Consider the following 23,138-nt stretch of genomic DNA (forward strand, 5'->3'; position numbering starts at 1 on the left):
TATCACACTAAGATTCAGGTTCAGTTTAATTGAATGAGACTAAACATTTACAGTGGGATGTTATATACTGTAAAATAAAGTATGTAAAGTTTTAGCACTTTATTTATAACTCTTTTTTCCAGTGAAGTATTTGCAAAAGGCTTTGATGAATCTCTCTCTCAGTACCTTCACAAAACACAGCCTCAAAACATAGCAGGTTATAAGCTTTCCTCAAGTTTTCTTCATCTGAAAGTAAATATCATTTACTTTAGAGTCAAACAGGTTAATTAAGAATTTAATCAGATGAGGCAAACACAACATGCCTTTATTGCTTACTGGCATAAAGTAGGTCAACATCCACCTCTAAACAGTTTTAACCACCGTCCCTCACAGATTACTAATAAAGTTTGAGAGCTGTTTGTGTTTGTGTTTTTGTGCGTTATCTGTTAAATCTCTTGTTTACTTGTTAATTGCTTTGGCCCCTTTCTTGCCTCCCATAGGAGAAAAGGAAAGGTGTTTACTGTGAAAGCGAGACTTTTCACGGTTTTTCCTTGCTGCTGTTAGTTTGTGGTGTTTTGCTCTGTTTGTGCTGGCTGGTGACTGCGGCTGCTTGGTGAGATGTCTCAGCGGGGCTACGGGTATCCTCTGATTGGCATGCTGCGGTTCGTTCGCTACCCGGAGCGCACGAAAACAAGAACAATTTGTTGCAATTAAAAATGAGCAAAAAGTTTAAATGAGATGGGGGAGGGTTAGAGAAATTGTTTGAGGACGATGTTTGCATGAAAGCGGAGCACTCGTTAAGTAAGCAACCAGCGGGACCAGCACACAGTTCAGAACAGGATGCACATTTTAGCTTAATGAACTTTACTTTGATTCATAGTTTTCCCTCTGTGATTTTAAAATGGTCTCTAAGTGATGTTAGCGCAGCAGTCCATTGATATTGGCACTGATCTCAGGCTTTTATGCCAGTTTACATTTCCAGAACTTTTGGATGTTATGTACGGCTATTTACTTTCACTTATTTGGGAGCTTGTGAAGAATTGCAAAGTCAACAGTGTAGTGATGAATAAAATATGATGGAGTCATCAATTAATTTACCGCCTGCTTGCTGTGTTGCAATTAGTGGCTGTCTAATGCTGAAGGATTATATTGCCTGAAGGCTGATGGCCTTAGCCTTGACTGACACTGGCTTTCTGGTCATTAATCTGTGTGTGTGTGTGTGTGTGTGTGTGTGTGTGTTAGAGAGTGTGAGCCAGACTAGAACCTGAGCCCAATTTTCATTACAGTATTACGTACAACCACAGGTGAATATGTGAATTTGTTTCTGCAGTAACACCTTTATGGGTCCCTTAGTTCTGCCTCCTACTTCATCTGTCTCATGCCATCCATCGCTCACATTCACATGTCCCTTTGGTCTGTCCTGCCACAGCATCAGCAAAAGATTTCAGCCTGGAGGCGGAGATTGTATAAGCTTTCCCCTCGTGTTTTACACTTGCGGCTCTCCTACAATGGCTATGTTTAAAGCAAACAAAGCAAAATGTTAACTCTCCTTGGACTGCTTTTTACTGGTCCTCATTGTATCATGTAAACAGTGAAGAGTTGCTTTGCTGTGTAGATTTTTGTCGATTTTTTCCATAATTATCTACTGGCCAGTTTTCCATATGTAGGGATATCTTATCACTGATGCCATGAAAGTATTATTGAAGTGGCCAAATTAATTCAATTTGTTTACTTGCTGTTTTCATTATTCCTTGTTTGGCATCAAAGTGATACCGAAATCGATTCTTTTCTGTCAAAAATAAAAGTCACTTTTAAACTAACAAAATGAACTGTTCCAAACAAAGCAGGCACCCATCTGATATCAAGAACCCCTCCTGTCCTTTAGAACTGTATACCTCTGTCTTCTTTTTAAGATACTGGTGGTAAAGATAGTAAGCATTATTCACAAAACTTGTAACATAGAGTTCAATTCTGTGTAACACTGTTCAATGCCATCTTGTTGGATTTGGATACATGCTTCTCAGACTGCTGGAAACCTCACCCTAACAGTTTAACTGTTGAACTCGAGGTCTTGATCAGCAATATCAATCTGCGAACACCATGAGCTCACTAACTAGGTACAAATGTGTGCATTTGAGTACATCAGCAACAGGTAGTTGGGAAAACTGTAGGCCAAACATCATAATGTAATGCTATTAAATTTAGTTTAAAAAATGTACAAACATACCTGTGTGACAGATCAGATTGCTTTGAAATTATTCCAGATTTATCAGGTTAAATGACAGCAAAAATTAAGGCTATGTAAAAGTTGAGGCATTATGAATAAATTGATTTTGCAAGTTGACACATGAAACAACAGGAAAGAGTCAATATGTGTTTAAGTGATTATGAACACTGGTAGAACGACACCAACAACATAACTGTTTCAGAAGAGTGTTGGGAAATCTAATCTGAAACAGGCTATCGAAATGTAACACTCTCTAATATGGCCCACGGTTTCTCACTTATTGTCTTTCATGAAAACGTCTGTCAGTGATAAAAAGTAGTATCTTGTTGTGTTCTGTCAGAGTAAAGTATGCAGGGAGGTGGGTGGAGCTTAAGTTATCTACACACTACAATAAATTAGCTTTTTTACTAAACTGGAGGTTGTGATTTTTTTCCTTTATTTTGGTAGAGAAGGGTGCAGCAGGCGTTGAAAGTGTTCTGTTAGAGGATCCCAATCAAACCAGTGTAGATCCTTATTTGACATCACATCGAATTTTGAAATTTGTTTAATGTTAGATTTACAAACAATAAAAAAAATGAATGTGTAACTGTTTGTTTATCAAAGCTCTCCTCATTTGTCAGAACCACAGTGGCAGCCTTGACTTGTAGAAGGCATGTGAGTTTCTTAGTAAACCTGCACTATATTCTCCACGGTGCCTAGTACAGCCAAATCATTTTACAGAGTCAAAGAAATAGGATCCCCTGTTTCTTTCTCAGCCAATCTTCAATATATTGACCAATGCTGCATCTAAGAAGTCAAACACACACACCCACAAATATAGTGAGGCAGCAGGGCAGGGGATGGAAGGATTTTCTCTCTGTTCACTTCAGTGCCCCCATCTACTCCACCTCAGACACATAATATACACTTACACATACTCTCTCTCTCTCTCTCTCTCTCTCTCTCTCTCTCTCTCTCTCTCTGTGTCTCTCTCTGTCTGTCTGTCTTCACTGCAGTTTACATTGTGTTGTATCTTCTTGTGTTTTTTACCACCTGTTACCTTTTATTTTATAATGCCACATGGAGCTGCAACTGAGTAGGTGGAATAGCGTACCCCAGACTGTCAAACTGGGATTCTTGTATTAAGAAGGAGGACGTTCAACAGGTCCCATCATGATGTTTACATGTTAATCCTGTCATGAAGTTTACATGACAGAATTAAAGTTTGACAGACCAAATGTTTTGCCTAAATGTTGTACAGATTGAATTTTTAGGTGGGTGGGTGAATTCTAAATTTTGACCTTCAAATCAGATTTGAAACGCTGACATTTGGGCACATTCCCTGCAAAAAATATATACACTGCTCAAAAAAATAAAGGGAACACTTAAACAACACAATATGACTCCAAGTAAATCAAACCTCTGTGAAATCAAACTGTCCACTTAGGAAGCAACACTGATTGACAATCAATTTCACAGCTGTTGTGCAAATGGAATAGACAACAGGTGGAAATCATTGGCAATTAGCAAGACACACTCAATAAAGGAGTGGTTCTGCAGGTGGGGACCACAGACCACTTCTCAGTACTGATGCTTTCTGGCTGATGTTTTGGTCACTTTTGAATGTTGGTGGTGCTTTCACACTCGTGGTAGCATGAGACGGACTCTACAACCCACACAAGTGGCTCAGGTAGTGCAGCTCATCCAGGATGGCACATCAATGCGAGCTGTGGCAAGAAGATTTGCTGTGTCTGTCAGCATAGTGTCCAGAACCTGGAGGCGCTACCAGGAGACAGGCCAGTACACCAGGAGACGTGGAGGAGGCCGTAGGAGGGCAACAACCCAGCAGCAGGACCGCTACCTCCGCCTTTGTGCAAGGAGGAACAGGAGGAGCACTGCCAGAGCCCTGCAAAATTACCTCCAGCAGGCCACAAATGTGCATGTATCTGCACAAATGGTTAGAAACTGACTCCATAAGGATGGTATGAGGGCCCGATGTCCACAGATGGGGGTTGTGCTCACAGCCCAACACCGTGCAGGACGCATGGCATTTGCCAGAGAACCAAGATTGCCAAATTTGCCACTGGCGCCCTGTGCTATTCACAGATGAAAGCAGGTTCACACTGAGCCCATGTGACAAACATGACAGAGTCTGGAGACGCCTTGGAGAGCGATCTGCTGCCTGCAACATCCTTCAGCAAGACCGGTTTGGCAGTGGGTCAGTAATGGTGTGGGGTGGCATTTCTTTGGAGGGCCGTACAGCCCTCCATGTGCTCGCCAGAGGTAGCCTGACTGCCATTAGGTACCGAGATGAGATCCTCAGACCCCTTGTGAGACCATATGCTGGTGTGGTTGGCCCTCGGTTCCTCCTAATGCAGGACAATGCTAGACCTCATGTGGCTGGAGTGAGTCAGCAGTTCCTGCAAGATGAAGGCATTATGGACTATGGACTGGCCCGCCCGTTCCCCAGACCTGAATCCGATTGAGCACATCTGGGACATCATGTCTCGCTCCATCCACCAACGTCACGTTGAGCCACAGACTGTCCAGGAGTTGGCGGATGCTTTACTCCAGGTCTGGGAAGAGATCCCTCAGGAGACCACCCGCCACCTTATCAGGAGCATGCCCAGGCATTGTAGGGAGGTCATACAGGCACGTGGAGGCCACACACAATACTGAGCCTCATTTTGACTTGTTTTAAGGACATCACATCAAAGTTGGATCAGCCTGTAGTGTGTTTTTCCACTTTAATTTTGTGTGACTCCAAATCCAGGCCTCCATTGGTTAATAAATTTGATTTCCATTGCTGATTTTTGTGTGATTTTGTTGTCAAAGTATTCAATGAGAATATTTAATTCAATCAGATCTAGGAGGTGTTATTTGAGTGTTCGCTTTATTTTTTTGAGCAGTGTATATTTTGGTGTGTGAAAACAAGTAATTTTAAGTAATTTTTATGATTAAGATTAATTTTAACCAGTTATTCTGTTGCCAGATTTTTTTTTTGTTTCAAGACATGAGGCAGATCATTTTTCATATTTAATTTTTCTGACGTTTGAATAGTTGGAACAGACAACAAAGCTACATTTGCAGTGATTTACATTCTAAGCTGAAGTCAAAGGGAATTCATTGTATTCTCTTTAAACATAAACATCACATTTCACTGTTGTCATGCAGTGTCAGAAGTAGGGCTGTACATTATAGACATAATATACAATGTTCAGCAAAGCTGTTGGATTTCATGATAATGATACAAGAGGCGAAAAAATATATACACTATATTGCCACAAGTATTCGCTCGTCTGCCTTCACACACATATGAAATTGAGTGAGACCCCATTCTTAATCTATAGGGTTTAATATGATTTCGGCCCACCATTTGCATCTATAACTTTAACTCTTCTGGGAAGGCTTTCCTCAAGATTTAGGAGTGTGTTTATGGGAATTTTTGATCATTCTTCCAGAAGTGCATTTGTGAGGTCAGACACTGATGTTGGACAAGAAGGCCTGGCTCACAGTCTCCACTCTAATTCATCCCAAAGGTGATCTATCGATTCAGGATAGATTCAGGCGAGTCAAGTTTTTCTACACCAAACTCATTCATCCATGTCTTTATGGACCTTGCTTTGTGCACTGGTGTGCAGTCATGTTTGAACAGAAAGGGGCCAACCCCAAATTTTTCCCACAAAGTTAGGAGCATGAAATGAAAACCCCTTGGTCTGCTGAAGCATTAAGAGCTCCTTTCACTGGATCTAAGGGGCCAAGCCAACCCCACACCATAATCCCCCCTCTACCAAACTTAACACTTAGCACAAGGCAGTCAGACAATTACAGTTCCCCTGGCAAATGCCAAACCCAGACTCGTCCATTGGATTGCCAGATGGAGAAGCGTGATTCATCACTCCAGAGAACACATCTCAACTGCTCTAGAGTCAAGTGGCGGCGTGCTTTACACCACTGCTTTCGACACTTTGCATTGCGCTTGGTGATGTAAGGCTTGGATGCAGCTGCTCAGTCTTGGAAACTTGGAAACACTATTCTTGAGCTAATCTGAAGACCACATGAAGTTTGGAGGTCTGTAGTGATAGACTGCAGAAAGTGGTGACCTCTGCGCCCTATGCACCTTTCTATACAGGATCTCTTTTTTTTTTCTCACTGTGTGACGACTTGGTACTTTTAAAGCAAAGTATTTGTAATGATGATTTAATGAATTTACAATATATTTTATTAATAAAACAAATGGAAGTGATGTGGCAAGTGAACTGGAAGACTGTGCATGTTTGGAGCACATTAGACGCTGCTGCCACTCGTCTGTGATAAAATGCGCAGTTAAGGTGAAATAAGATCCAGTGATAATGGATGCCCACGCAGCACGCTACAACCGTCCTGCCAGTTTTCTTTAGTGATTTTATAACTACGGATTTGGTCATGTTCTAGAGAGTCAGGGGTCACTGTGTCAGTAAAATATCTGTGACGGGGCGTGTGCAACATAGTGCGAAAGCCCCGTTTCTCAACGAGACTACAGGTCACTTAGCAACAGTCTCTCCTGGCTAGTAGCTACAAAAAGGCAGAGAGAGATTTAGCTAAGATGAACATTTGGAGACAAATGGACTTATTTGCATTTATAAGCACCTTAGTTGGTTTCCTGGAACGATAAATCTGCAACGAGAGACTGTCAAACACTAAAAAGTTGTGAAGCTGAAGTGGCTTCTTTTCCACCTTGAATGGTGCCGCATTTACATTCAGCGCCTCAGTCAAAATTTAAGGAGGAATGGGAAAATTCTAATGAGAAGCTGGCAATTGAGAAGCGACTTTAATCTCGTAACAGCCGAACACTGAGAGACATTTTACAATAAGCTGCTCTACTTCTGAGGAAAAGGTTTCTGCAGAGCCGGTCAGATTTCTCACTCATCCATGTGTGTTTTTGCTATGTGCCTCCACAGACTGTCCGGGCGCTGCAAATCGATTTTTGACACTTGTGAATCGATTCAGAATCGTTCACGTCCGCATCATGATGTATCTAAGAAACAATTTTTTCTCGCAGCCCTAGGTGGCATCCTATCACGGTACCATGCTGATAATTCACTGAGCTCCTCAGAGCGACCCGTTCTTTCACAAATGTTTGTAGAAGCAGTCTGCATGCCTAGGTGCTTGGTTTTATACACCTGTGGCCATGGAACTGATTGGAACACCTCAGTTCAATGATTTGGATGGGTGAGTGAATGCTTTTGGAAATATAGTGTATGTCTTACCGCATATGCCACTATTACAACCGTTTAAATAAAATCTAACGTCTTGCTTAAGAAGCATCAAAAGCTATTTGACTGTTAATTTGATAAAATGTGCACCTCTGGGTCCATTCAGTGTGATGTTTGCATTAAGGACAGATATGGCACTCAAAAACATGAATGTGAACCGTTAAGGCAGAAAGAATCAGAAGTGAGCAGTAAGGTTTGTAATGTGAACTTAGTTTTAGACTATATAAGGCTAAATTTAGTCCAGAACTGAGGAACAGGTTTATCTCTGTGGTAGAAGTGTAGCATTAACATAAGGTTAGCGTATGATTGGTATGTATGATGGAACTGGCCAGGGTGGTGGGGTCTAGCTGTGGGTCTGGAGGTGGGTGAGGGCAGCAGTTGGAGGCTCAGCAGGGTGTCCAGGCAAAGGACCAGGTGGGGTCAGGCTGGACTTCCTGCCCTAAGCAGCACTGATGGAAACAGATCTGAGGCTGCTTTAACACTGGAGCCGAGCCTGAGCCAGGCCTAGCTCTCATCAAAGCTGCCTGGTCAACTGTCCTTCACTTTCATCCCTCTCCCATCTGCCCTCTGCACATACGCACACACAAACAAGCAGGATTCTCAGCCCACCTCTTGCCATGTCTCAGCCCTCGCTCTTCTCTTTGCCACGGCAACCAAGCCTGGTGCACACACTCTGTACTGGCGTCATCTCAAAGACCAAAGATTGCGTGGTTGCCATGTTCTTGTGTTCTTACGTGCTGTCTCTGTGTAGCTTCAGCCTCATGGCCATGGGCTGACGCTGTCACTGTTAGCTTTTGGACTGCACAGGATTTGGGGGTCCATAGTGAGCACGCTCAGAGCCATGTTATGCTGTCCCCTGCTGAGCTTGATTCAATACTGTGCTCTCAGTGTGAAATCAATGCAGTCTGTTGCTGAATCAGAAATGCGTTTCAGGTGCACACATTCCACCCTTAATCTTGCAAACTGCAATGGGCTAGTGGTGTCAAAATGATGTGGTTATTGAAAAAAAAAATCACCAATGAAAATGTACCTTCTCATTGAATCTGCAGTGATTGTTGACAGTTTGCATGATGACTATGTGTTTTTTGAGTTCTGTGTAAGATAGTCTCACTGATTTATATGCACAATCTGCCAGATTGTGCTTCTGTTTACTTATTTATTTATTAATAAATAAAATAATCAGTAGTAGTCTCTAACTAATATATTCAATAGTGACAGCCCTACAGGCAGACAAGTCATGTTTAGATGAGAACTCTTAAAATTCGTCTTGATTGTTCAGTGATGAGTTGAGTGTAGAACTGGAGATTTACTTGTATAGTGCAACGACACAAGTGCTGCAAATGAGAGAGAGGCTATTTAGATAATAGTTGGTTTACTGTTCAGTAAAGCCCTGAGGATGCAATTTGCCCCCCTAAATAGACCATTTAACGAATCCATTTAATGCATAGTCTCTCAGTAGAACAGTGGAAGCATGACTTCACTGAATCTAAGTCTGCTAACAATCATTAAATCTTAATAGCCACATGTTTTCATACTGGTGTCTCAGCTTGAATTTGCCATCCAGACGTTTAATTGTGAAGCCTTTGCCAAGGATATTTGTGACAGCTCTCTGTCTCCTCTCTCCCCTCTCTGCAGGCACTTCCTGTTCAAGACACCGTCGGGGAGCACTCCTCTCTTCAGCAGCTCATCTCCCGGTTATCCGCTCACTGGGGGCACCGTCTACTCTCCACCACCACGTCTCCTGCCCAGGAACACCTTCTCTAGGAGCTCCTTCAAGCTGAAGAAGCCCTCCAAATACTGCAGCTGGAAATGTGCTGCTGTCTCTGCCATTGCCGCCGCCGTGCTTCTGGCTGTGCTGCTCTCCTACTTCATTGGTAAGCTTTGACCAGAATAAATCTCCTTTTCTACCCACACTGAACAGAAATGTGGTATCAGCAAGATGTGAGTCCATTTTTCACAGGATTTATCTAGAGAAACATTTAAAAATAAATGACACCCCCATTGTTATAAGTGTATAGTACTGTCCTAAAGAAAGACTGCCCTTTGTTTATTTATTTTCCAGTCACAATTTGACAGTTACACAAAAGTTTCAACAACTTAATACAATATATTTTTTCAGTATTTAGTATGTTCACCCTTTGCCTTTATTACAGCTTCCATTCTTTTCTAGAGACTTGCCTTCTGTTTATCAAAGAAACAAGCAGGGGTATTTTTCCACACCTCAAAAGTTCAGTCATAAAAGCTTGTTGCATTTCCTGCTACCCACTTTTTCTCACTATTCATATAATCCCAAATCCATTCAATCTGTGCTGAGGTCTGTGCTCTGGGATAGCCAGTACATTATTCTCAGAACACAGCAGCTTCTTATTAATAATAATGATAAAAATAAGTTGTATTTATTTCCCAAACCTTCATAAGCCCATTTGTTAGAAAATAGGAAACATACTAGAGGGGAAGAAGAGCAGAAAGGGGTGGATAGGGCAGAGAGAACAGGTTTCTAACTGGAACTGAAGACTGATATGGAGGAGTTGCTACAGAGGTTTTTTGGCCTTTTTACAGCTGCACATCCTTTCAAACCCATAGCATTGAGAATTTTCCTTGCAAATCTAAAGAGAGAATGGATCTTATGCATAATCACTCTAATTTGGCTGGAACATAAATACCTAAAGGGTAGTCTATGATTTTCACGCAGTACTGTGTAACAAGGGGTTACTTTTGTAATATGAGTCTGTAAGGCTGATTTTCTCCCTTTGTGTTTATGCACACTTGTGGTACTCACCTTTCACAAATGTTTTGTCTATGGGCATAAGTGTATTATCAATATCAGCTTCATTGTTGACTTAATAGCAAGGTTAAGCTGCTAGACTTTTATTAGTCTCTATATTTATGATAAACTTGCTTGAAGCACAGAGTACAGATTTGAGCATTATATCTGAAAATATCAATAATAATCCAGATTTTCTGCATTGACCTATTCAGATCATTCACTGAATCCTATTGCAGCATTTTTCACAATGTCATGTTACGCTGCCCTCTGTGCATTGGAGGTCTTTGCATTAAATGGCTGTGTGTATATGGGACTTTAGCCATTAGGCTGACACAGGAAATTACTGGAGTGGGATCTTCTGAATGGCTCCATTTTCAAGTCATTTTGCAGTTTCAGATTTGTTCACTTGCCTTTGTGCATAGGCCATGGAAAAAAAGTGCTAATTGTGCAGCTATAGGCCTCTCCTGTGAAATCTTAAACTAAAGTATTGAAGGAATTCTTATTGGAGCGCAGCAGAAGAATCTGGTGCAAATGTACTCCTCTGTTGTGATGACCTTGAGCTGAACAGGAGCTCCAGAGTGAAATCCGAGTCTTCTGCCTCCATGGTTTCAATTAGTTTTCTTTTATGCACTCAGGGTGCACATCTCATTTGATATTTAGCCCATAATTCAATCCTACATTATATTGACCCCGTAGCTTACAACATTACCAGTACTTGGCTGATCATTATGGAATAATGCCAGAATGGCACAATTATTATGATTAAGTCTAGACATATTGGGTCTATATGTAATCTGCTATAAGTAAAATAAATAATGTACTATAGTTGCTGTATCTTGATTAGTAAGACATATTTTGGCAGTGAGTAGTGAAGCACCAGTTTGCTGTTGTCAGTGTTCATTTTGCACTCTGGCCTTTAAGAAGACACTTATGTGACTCACTCGCAAGACTGACATTTGCTGCATAGAACTGTGCGCTTCAAAGGGACTTTGATAAAGGGCTGATGCTTTTCATTGTTGTGGTACAATCGCAGTGGAACAAGTGCCAAGCATAGAAATGGAAGCGTTTTCTTCATCCAGTGGAATTGGCTTCATTTGCTGTTTTATATATTGCCTTTAATGTATTGTTGTTTTGTGATGTATGGAAAAGATTGCAGCTTGATCTTGCCAGCACTGCTGTCTTGAGGAGTGAGTGTTAAAATGTTAGTTTCTTAAAGTCCCGTGTGGAAGTAGTATTGAAAATTAGGCGAAATTAATGAGAACAATTTTTTCTAATTAAAAAATGTTGATTATCAGTAGTAACGCCCTACCATAATCAATTAAATAATGGGGCCATTACGATTCAATGTTTTAACAGTAAAAATGCAAAAAACATCATATGCACACATTATAAGATATTATTTTGTACCTTTTTCTGATCCCGTTTCCCAGCCAAAGAGGGGATCAAAAGAACTTTTTCAACTTTTTCTCCAGGTATGGAACTAGCAGCTCTAGCGTAATGTATCTAGTCACTTCAGCTTGTTTTACTGCACTGTAATAACTCACAGCACATCAACTTTAATTTTCAGTTCCATGCACTCAAGCTAAACTTAATGGAAGGTGAAATAAGTAGGAGAATAGCCATGCGATAAAGCTTGCATCACAGTGTGTTGCAAACATCTCTCTCTCTCTCTCTCTCTCTCTCTCTCTCTCTCTCTCTCTCTTTCTCTCGCTCAAACAGAAGCCTGCACACTTCTTAAAGAAAAAAAAACAGCCTCTTCATGTAAAAATGCAGTATGACTATTTTTGGTACATTAATGCACACAAATGTCATTAAACATTAGAAAACTTCTAACAATGAAGGGTACAGATTTTTAAACATGTCTGCATAATTTAATCATTGACATGTAATAAATTGTTAATTTGTTATGCGAAATTGTTCATTGTGGAGAAACTTCCTCAGATTTCCTTATAGCGGTGGTGAGAGTAAGCGGTTGTACTATCTATAACACATAGCCACTTTATTTACTATCCCTAATGACCATTAAACCTACACATTGTGTATGTTTACTTGCTTTTTATGAGTTTTACGTGTATTGTTGATCATTAATGGTGATTACAACTATTGTTGTTGATGATGAATGATGAAAATTTCTTTGTGGAATATTGCCACACTTCACCCAGCATTTACATCTGTGCCCTACCTGTGTAAAAAAATTGGGGGGTTTAAACCTTTGTATTTGTGTGCATTTATGCAGTGTCTGTGAGGGAGCTTTGAGAAGCATTAACCTCTTCAGATGTCTGGTTCATCATCCTACTGTGAACAATTTTGACTCTGTAACTTTCTTTAAAATGGAGCATTTCTTAGCAAACTATTCTGAATGACTCTGTTTACATCTTAATACATTTTGAAAAGTTGGTGAAATTCCCCTTTAAATATCAGTGAGCACCTTATGGCAGCTAGAGTGAAATTCACTTAGAGCAACAAAACACAAGGTCTGGGTGAGTGATCATTACAAATTTAGCATCTACTTGTTATTAAAGTTATTTTTATTTTTGGTCTATTTGTATTGATGGTTGAGTTTATAGCCAGAGGTAACATTTCTTATTTATTTATTTTTTGCTACGCAGTTAAGCACACACACACACACACACACACACACACACACACACACAGTGTTCAATGATTTAACTAATTTATTGCATGTGCTCACTGAGCTGTGTATGTGTGTGTGTGTGTGTGTGTGTGTGTGTGTGTGTGTGTCTGCATGGTGGTGTGCACATGCGGTGGTGTGTGAAGTGTGGTGTGAACTCCTGCAGTACCTGTGGGAGTGTGTTTGTACAGTGAGGCTCAGAGAGAAACCACAGCTCACTAAACATACTGCACCTCACACTCACCACTCCAACCCAACCTCTCTTTCTTTCTCTCTCTCTCTCTCCTTCTGTCTCTCTCTCTATCTCTATCTCTCTCTTTTTCCACCCTCCCCATCTTTTTCCTTTTCACCCTCTCCATCTCTTTCTCCAACTTTCTTTCTTTCTCTTTTTTCTCACTCTCTCCTTCTCTCACTCACCCGCTCCATCTCTTTCTTCATCTTTCTTTTTCTGTGCCACTCCTTCTCAACCTTTCTTTCTCTCTCTTTTGCTCTCACTCGTTCTCATTCTCTTTCTCACCCTCTCTGTCTCTCTCCCTCTCTTTCTTGCTGTCTTTGTTTTCCTCCTTATTCTCTCTATTTTCCCAGTTCCCTTTTGCCTTTCTCTCTCACTGTGTTTCTGCACAATAAAGTACAGAGAACAAAGCCGTGGTAGTTTTTCTTCTCTCTGCCGTGAGGTGGGAAAGTATTATCTGAAGTCAATACACCGGTCGATTGAATTAAGTCTTTTTCCTCATCTTAGAAACATTTTGGTAGTGTGGAAATAAAATATATTGTTGTATGTGATTTAGCACTATCAAGCAGAACATTGTTCTTGGATTGGTTGTGCCTGGATTCTGTATGTAGTGTTTCTCAAGTTCTGTTTTTTTATTTTTCCTAATACCACAAGGTAATCACTGTGGCAGAGCCAGCAAACTTGGATCTTGAAATTTCAGAACCCAGACGATCTCTTTAACAAAACAGTTAAAAGTGTGCAGTGGTGTTTCCTCCTCACATATATTTTTGACGAGTCTCCTGTACATATATTTTTCATTTTGGACAGCAGTTTCTTTTCATTCCTATGGCATTTCAGCAGCAAAGCCTCAGCAGCGGCATCCTCTGTAGCTGATGGAGCTGGATGCGGGTTGCTAGGAGACGAAGCGTTGCAGTCCTGATGCGAGGGGGAGCGGTGCTCAGGGCGTGGGGAGCTGCACTGGGCTCTGGCTGCAGGAAGGCCACTGTGACTAATCTCGGCTAATTGGTGAAAGAGGATGAAAGGGGAGAGATAAATGATCAGTATCTGTGGGCTAAAGTGCTCCACCACCCACTTGCTCCTTACACACACTGAGAGGATCTGTGCGTGCTTGTTTACTTGGGTTTGTGTGTCTTGCCATCTACAGCTGTTTGGTAGAATATGTAGTTAGTTAGCGTGAGAGATTTGGTCCTGTGTGATATCAGATTGATTGTCCCATTAGGAGATGTTGGTGATGACTGTAGACCCACCAACTGGTGGAGGGATAGACACAGAATGGTGGGGGACAGGCAAAGGGATTCTTCCATTTTCTGTAAGTGAAGAATGCTTATCTCAGGTGTGTATACCAGTCACCACGATAAGAGGTCAGGCAGTACATCCACCTCAAAGCTGAAAATATGGTGTGCACACTTATGAAACAGCTGGCAAACACACAACATATGTGAAACCTACTGGAAGCATTACAGATAATCTACTGCCATGAAACAACATCCAAATCATTGTTCTAATTTGTACTTTTGACAATACAGTTTTGCATACGTCACTTATTTTATAGATGTCATGTCAAATATTTGATTACCATCAAATATACAAACAGTCAGCAATTAACTGCTACCTGTCAAGCCAAGGTCAAACTCAAAGATGTAACCTGTCAAAATATGATTCGTAGAACATATATTTCTGCTTCTGAAATTGGATTGGCTGAGCCACATTTAAAGCTCTTGTAAAATACTTGATACACAGAAAGTGATGGGCCCATGCATCAAATGAACTCTTTTAATGCACTGAAATTAAATTGTCCCTCCTATGGACTGTGGAAAGTAGCTCTGATTGGTGAGGCCAGGCATGAGCATATAGTTTTTGTGTACACTGAAATGTTAACATCTATAATTCCATCATTCTTAAGCAATAGAACATAAGAGGTTGTGTGTTATCGCTGTTGCTATGGTTCTATTGCTTTTATACAACTTGTTGCTGCATCAGAGTAATGAACTCCGCTCACTCGCTGCACAGCCAGCAGTTTGTTCTCCACCAAACTTACACTAAATTCCAGAGGTGGACGAAGTACACAAACCATGTACTTCAATTAAAGTAGAGCTACCCAAGGTAAAAAAAAAAAATATATATATATATATATATATATATATATATATATATATATATATATATATATATATAATATTATAGAACGTCATTAATTAGTGATGCTGACGTCTATTAAAATGATCATAAGCATAAAACACTGAAGGCAACAGTTTCCATCAGGTAGAACCGAGTGGCTCTGAAATCACTTTTACAAACAAGCAAAGTTTCAGTTTAAGGTTACTGAGTAAATTAGTTACAAGCTGAATAAAAACTTGCTTTAAACTCAGGTTCACAAATAAGTTTTCCTTTACTGTATTGATCTGTAGACCTCTGTTCATAAACATAAACTAACCGAAACTAATTTACTATAAAATGAAAGTGTTTGTATGAATTTAGAAAAAAGAATCGTGCCCGTCACGACTGCATATGTGTACATATTTCTATATTGTAGTCTATTTACACAAAGTTAGGTTAGTTCATCATTTAGGTAGATGTATGCGCTCCCAATCTTTACGCTGCTGAGCTGACGTTGAACTGTGTGCTGCACTGGGTTGGTATGACCAACAGGTCAAAACAAGCTGAGAACAAAGTGACCGCTGTATCCTGATTGGCGTACTTGCTTTGCACTTCTTTTGTTTTGACATGTTATGTTTTTATACACATAAAAAACAAAAGGAATGACAGATTTCTCAAAATGTAGTGAAGTAAAAAGTCAGATATTTGATTTTGAAATGTAGTCGAGTAAAAGTAAAAAGTCACCCAAAATGCAAATACTATTCTCCAAATGTGTAGTCACATCTTCAGAGTCTGACCAAATCGGACTGAGCCGTGAAACTGCTGCAATATCAAGTTTAGCTCAGTTTTGTCATTTTTTCTAAATCAGTATTAATGTTGTTTTGTTCCAGCAAGACTGTAAAGCATCTTACAGCGTATTTTGTTTGGCAAATGGTATTTGGATCACCTCTGGCTGATTCCAGCTTGTTTAGGTTTTCTTCTGTCATAGCTACAGAATGAAAAGCTGCTCAAAGCTGCTCACAGTTTCAGAATTTAGCATAGTCTCATCTTCAGAGTCTGATTACATCGGCTGTTGATCAAATGTGATCTTAAAAGTATCCAGTTTCTGTTTGTGCGTAAAGTAAGAGGTAAAAACATTCAGATGGCTTGAGCGTTTTCTACTGCTGTCAAACTTGTTGCTTAGCAACGGCATCTCAGTGGAGTGATACAGCGTTTGTGAAAAAAGTGCGTTGTTATGCCGAAATAATAGCACAGTTAGAACGCTTCTCAACCAATCGGCTTGTGTGGCCAGAACTAACTGTTGTATAAAGAGGAATAACCCATTATAGGCTACTGACACTTCTGTATGATAGAGTTCTAAAGTTATACTTACCCTTCATCTGTAGCAAATGTGAAAAAAAACAATGCATCACATTTTTTCTCTAAGAACATGTAAAACATATTTTGCTTTTAATATAGTACATTGTTTCAGTTGCTCTATGGAAAAGTGGTCCTGGAACTATACTTAACTGTGCGTTATTTTTCAATATGTTGATTTAGAAAAACTGATTGCCTATTACAGTGTCAGGTGTACAAAAAATATTCCTCAACTTTTTCAAATAAGATCTGTTATTTATTTGAAGATAAGTAAAATGAAATACATGTTTTTACGATTTGCATTGGTTTAACGTTTGTTTGTATGTCAATTGTTAACAATTAGTCGGTTAATTATTTACAGCCCTGTTAGCTTTATAGCTCGCACTCTTTTTGGTGATGTTTTCATAATTACTAAATGTTTTATCTTAAGTTTGTGTTTTTCCATACATTATTACATTTTGGTGGAACTGAGTGAGTGAATTTTGTCATACTTAGTTTCTTATATCCAATCTGTTTCTGTCTCATCAGTCAGTCACTTACTGAATCACAACAGCAGATATGCAGCAAGGTGCAGTGTGTCAGTGTGACCAGGTAACCACAACACTTCAACTCCCACAGTCTTCACACATGCAAGCAGTCTATGCAATATATACAATATATTGTATATATACAGTACATACAATATGACATTTGTTACTTGTTAATGCAATATTAACCTTTTCAGTGCTATGCTCAAGGTTGCAATATGCAAATGAGCCCTCTAGCCAATGATATTTTTGTGTTTTGAGTGTTCTCCCAAGATCTCGGATGATTTATGTTCTGGGTGTTTGGTGGGTCAAGGCACCTGCATGACTAACAATTATTTGTATATTATATTAAATTAACTTAGCAATTATTACTCAGTAATGTAACTCTTATTCTCTTACACATTTAGAGTTTTATCTGTGTAATAAGCATTTTTTTCTTTTATGGTGCAGCTAAACAACCCATGTTATCCTCAACACTTAGCAATCTATTGGAATGACTGCATAAATCATATGAAGATTATAGAGTGGTGTTTTACTGATGTGAAAATTCTTGGCTAAAAACAAGACCTAAAATTCAGAACATGCTGGGCTGAAGACCAAAACTGAAAATTGGATCAAGTTTTTTTGCCTTTTTATTTATGCTTTTGACTGAAAAGTAAAAATAAAAATTGAATTCATGATAAAGCCATTCATTGCTCACAGTGGCTTCTGTTTTTGCTGCTTTGCTGTGTTCTGCAAAATAAGCAAGACCTTGTATTTTATAAACAAGCAGGACTTTGTGTAGTATAAAACCTGTCATGGAGATTTTTTTGCATATTGTGCCCACTCCTAATTACTTTGTAATACAGTGATTACAAATTGTCTCATGCTGCTTGTCTAATCTCCCTCACAAAAAATCTAAAATAGTTCTACATGACCAACATTTTTCACTGTTGGTTTGCTAATGCTCAAACTGTTTGAATGTGTCTGTCCTGATCAGTGAGCATCATTAAATTTTTAGGGTTTTTTTTATGTCTGTTGAATTTTTTCAGAGAAAAAAATTAGTCTTTTTACCCATTTTACCCTGAAAGTCGCTTTTTTTACTGGTTTTAGCTTCATTTTTTTGGTGTATCCCAATTAGATATTTGCACTAATTTTGCTATATGTGTATCTGTAAGCACTAATGAATGGATAATTGGTTAGCCACAGGGAAAGAAATACATAGGGCCGTATGCTTACTTTTGAAGGTGACAGCATTACAAAAATATAACAGCACACGTGTTTCAGTATTCAAAAAAGCTGAGAGAATCAGGAGGTTTTCATGTTAGAATTGTGATGGAGGGTGCCTCCAATAAGTGCATTAGCTAAACCGCAGCTAACTGCATGATGCTGATGAGGATTTGTCATCCTTTTAGAGGTATTTTCTCCGTAGTGGATGGTGTGTCAATGTGTTAGTTTGTCAGAGAAATATATTTTAACTTATGGCCAAGTGAACACACTCCTTTGCTAACATCAGCTAGATTTGCTAGCCTAGTTAGCAATAAAATTGACGACTCTCTCACATTAAGACACTCGTGTTTCAGTAGCAAAATGAAGTATAAACTCCTGTTTGTAAATATATATCTTTTATATTACTGTTTAAACATAACTCTATTGTCAGTCTGTATATTTTCAATATGCAAATAGTGATTACAGTGATGGCACGTCAACATAAGGTAAAAATCCTCATGAATGTTGTTGACTAGTCGTTGCAGTCCTAGTCAAAGTAATTCAGGCCACTCTTTAACTGTTACTTCAAGGTTCTCTGTGTGGTGTTAATATATTGTAGGTGTATCACAATCAGATGTATCAATACAGTTGCAATATGCCATTTTGTCCATCTTGCAGCTGTAGCACACACACACACACACACACACTCTTTCACACTGCTGCATTCCATACTTGTCTGACACCCTCTGGCCTCTATTTCAGCCTTATACACTGCTTGTGCCATTAGGTGCATGCACACACTCTCTCTGTTACACACACACACACACACACATCCACGACCACATTGAGATGCTGGAGATTCTCTGTCTGTGAGAGATAAAACACACGCCAGCCAATCTCTATCCCACACCCCTCAGCACTGCCTGCCCGCCTCACTGCTGACACACTCCAGCCCCACTCGCCTCCAGCACATACAAATGGCACCTTACGCCACACACACACACACACACACATGCTCACTTCATTCTTTTCTTCACTTCCTGCGTTTGTGTCTGTGTGAATCATCCGAGTGCATGTGTGAAGGAGAGCTGCGCTGCTCTGGCTGGAGCGGTAGTCAGACATTTGTGTGCTTGTGTGTGCTGAGATGCTGTGGTGGAGAGGCACAGAGAGAGATAATACGAGGCACGGGGCTTAAGTCACTGGAGCCCTGCCGTTTTTACCTGAGCTGGGGTGTCAAACACTGTCGTTCCAGTGATTGCTCTAGTGCCTCTGGGCAGGACAGCAGTTAGCAGGGGGATAGGGACCAGACAGTGTGTGTGTTACGCCAAGTAACTGTTGCGCCCTGACAAACACAGTGGAATAGATCGGATCTATCTTGTCCTGACACTGACACAGGAGGTGTGTGTGTGTGTGTGTGTGTGTTTATATATAATCAACAATAAAATGGTTTTTGGCTTTGTTAAAATTAACGTTGTCATTTTTTTTGCCAGCTATAAATTTTATCCCTTTACAGTGGGTAAAGTTTGATGGTGAATGAAATAAAAAGTGTTTTTCCTTAAGTTTTGAGATCTATCTATCTATCTATCTATCTATCTATCTATCTATCTATCTATCTATCTATTGTACATACAGTATGTACAATTTAGGTATGTTTCAGTGCCTGTTGTGATTAATCAGCCCTACATTAAAGTGCTGTTAACTCTTATTCTCTTTTACATTCAGAATTTTATCTGTGTGATAAGCAATTGCTAATGTAAATCAATAATAAGTGCAGTTTAATAAATGGTGACTGGGGTCATCAAGGAGAAATCTGGAGAAAAACTGCTTTTCAAACTAGCTCACAGGATATCAACTACATTTTTGAAGGACTTAATAAGACATTCATGTTACTTTTGTTCCTATATTTATGTTCCTTATTTATTTCCTTCCCCCTTTTTTCTTTTTTTCTTTTTTTTTGCTCTGCTTATATAACTGGTTTTCCTCTTAATGGCTACAAAATCTTGTTTTGTTTATCATAGTCTGTCTTTACACAGTTGTGTCATCACATGACAACATGGAATATTCCATTTTAACCATGGTCGGGGTGGGGCTACAATGAAATTACTGAAAAGAATACCTGTAATCACAAATAACAGGCATTTTAAATTGATTTTGGAATAAGTATTGGTTTAATCAATACAAACAGTATTTTTTATTTGTATTTTCGTGGGGCCTTTGGCTCATAGGGGCTCCAGCAGCTGTCTACCTTTGCCTAGTGCAAAGAACAGCTGAATGTAACATATCCAAACTGCACACTTTGCTGGGCTCACATTACTGAAAAACATCAAATTCTAGCATAGAAAATTAGCAGGAAGAAATTCTGCAGCTGACACTTAAATTTCATACAGTGTGTAGGGCATACATATTAGTTTGTGCATTGCAGTAAAGCACATTTACTGGATTAGTGTGCTGCGACAGTCGTCTCACTGAGCTCGCACAGGTTCCACTTTCTGGGAAACATTCTGTCCTCCAAATGAAATGGAGATTTTAATTTGTTGTGCCACTGAATCAGAATATTTGATCATGTTTGTGTATATATATATATATATATATATATATATATATATATATATATATATATATACACATATATATACATATATATGTGTGTGTATATATATATATATATATATATATATATATGTATATACACTCAGGAGACCTTCAGGTCAACAGTAAAGACAGCAGGGACCACACTGCAAAAGTGAGTGTGTGTGAGAGAGCTGATGCAATCAGACAGAGCAAGTCCTTGGGGGTCTCTTGCTGCGGCAGCACTGTAGCTTGTGATTTGTATTCACACCAACGCAACTGGCCAAACCTGTGAACTTCAAAATCAAACACACATCAAAGGCACACACAAGGAGATCAGCAAGACTGAAAACAGCATTTCACCTTAAATGAGCATGTGAATGGCAAAAGTGTGTGTACACATGCGCGCGCGTGTGTGTGTATAAAAAAAATAACGAGGCTACATGTAAGGGTGTTTACTAGGGGCATCACTATCCATTATGTTAGTAATCAAGTAATGTACTGACTATATTAAATCAAGAAAATAAGTTTTAATAATCAAGTTTATGACAGCAAGGGCTGAAAGATTCATCAGTTTTACTGCAGTAGATCACATAAGCTGGACTTTTAAATGTAGCCTTTATTATTAACAACATTGGCTTAGGTTTTAAGTGAGGGAACTGAATCTAATAAGATGCTGCTTGTAAACTGACTGTAGATAGGTTAGACCAGTAAAAAGCAACAGAACACCCACATGCTGTGTAAAACACAACCACAACTAACTGGCACAGTATGTGCGGTGTTTGAACCTCAAGCCAGAAAAATTATTATTTTGACATTGTTGTCTGAAATAACAGACTTAGACATTAATTTATCAAAATAATCACAATTTAAATCACAGTCACAATATTGGTCAGAAAAATCACAAATTTGATATTTTCCCCAAATAGTTCAGTCATAGTGTTTATGTCTTGCCTGCAATTATCTCGTATGTTCTCTCTCACTTGCTTGCACCCTCACATTTACACATTCTCTCTAAGGGTGTGTGTAGCTGATGACAGAAGAAGCACTGGGTTGGGGGATGATCACCTGTGTGAGAGGCTTCTGTAAGGTCAGTGAGATATTGCTGTGAAGTAGAGCTGAGTTGCATCAGGCTAGATGAGGTACTGTAGAGGGGTGTGTGTGCGCGCATGTGTGTATGTGTTCGTTCCTCAGGGACACGCTCCAATAGCTGTTTTCCTTAGAACAGCATGTGGAGGCAGCAGCGCTGGTGCCTGAGGGAGAGATACAGATACAAAATGAAGTTACAGGTGTTACATATATCATTTTAACAGCTTCCATTATTACTACTATTATATCATTATATACATGATTGTTATCTTCTCTTGATCAATTGCTTGTGTATTCCACAAGAGAAATGCAGATATACACTGTCCAAAGTGTGCTCCTAAAAAATATTCCAAGAAATATTTAATTTTCACTGTTGCTTTTCAGTTACGCAACAAAGTAAGAACATGCTTGTAGAATACCTTTTGTTAACATAAAACAGCTATTTGCTAATACTTTGGGTTAATTTTAAAACACTCGACTTCATGTTTATCAGAGTGTTTAAAAGTGTGGTTTGAAGAGCAACTTTTGCCATATTTCCCAAACTGTTATTCAAAGTACATGCTGTAACTCTTTTTATTAGCGGATGACTACCATAAATTTTTTAGTGGTTTAAGCACATAACCTGTGATGGTTATGTGTAAGTGCATGGTTAACCTTCTGTAGGCCTCTGAGTGGCCCATTCACAGGAATGGAAATCAATATGAAAATTTTATATGAAAACTTTAAAATTCAAGGCTGAACTGAGGGACCTCCAGAACAGGTTGAAATTGAATTTTATGGCTACTGTCAAAAGGAGTTAAAAGTCATTATTCATTCACTGCAACTCAACAATAAACAACAAATTTCAAAAGAACAAGATTTTCAAATCAGTCTGTGATTCAACATGTTTTGGAATTTTACCTTTTTTGTGCAAAATTATCAAAAGGGCAGAATGTGCAAAAGGACATCCTATGCTCCTCACAAAACAGGCAACCGATGACATTAGGAGCAGCAAAAGTAGAACAGAGAGTTTCAATACCTCATTATGGAGCTGAAATTTTGAGTGCTTTCAGATTAACCTCAGATGTCTAACACAGTTTGAGTTGCTTTTCGGGGGTTTCTAGCACTTCACATGACAGAGCATAAGTCAAACTATTCCTTCTGACATTTATCAAAAAGTTGCTGAAACATCATCATCAGTTACACACAACTGTTGGCTGTATAATTCACACAAATTGTGCTCTGTGTGTCGAGGACTTAAGT

The 23,138-nt window shown here is 39.3% G+C and overlaps 1 protein-coding gene across 9 annotated transcripts in view; it reads left to right on the top strand.

The window, feature by feature from the left end:
• si:ch211-12m10.1 (teneurin-2) overlaps positions 1 to 23,138 on the top strand; it is a 365,065-nt gene that overhangs the window by 288,774 nt on the left and 53,153 nt on the right. For all 9 annotated transcript variants that reach the window (XM_037545815.1, XM_037545813.1, XM_037545814.1 and 6 more), the window contains one exon: positions 9,076 to 9,314. In XM_037545815.1, the coding sequence (XP_037401712.1) occupies positions 9,076 to 9,314 (239 nt within the window). The remainder of the gene's footprint in view (positions 1 to 9,075; positions 9,315 to 23,138) is intronic.

The sequence above is a fragment of the Pygocentrus nattereri genome, chromosome 16, assembly GCF_015220715.1.
Source record: "Pygocentrus nattereri isolate fPygNat1 chromosome 16, fPygNat1.pri, whole genome shotgun sequence".
Taxonomy (NCBI): domain Eukaryota; kingdom Metazoa; phylum Chordata; class Actinopteri; order Characiformes; family Serrasalmidae; genus Pygocentrus; species Pygocentrus nattereri.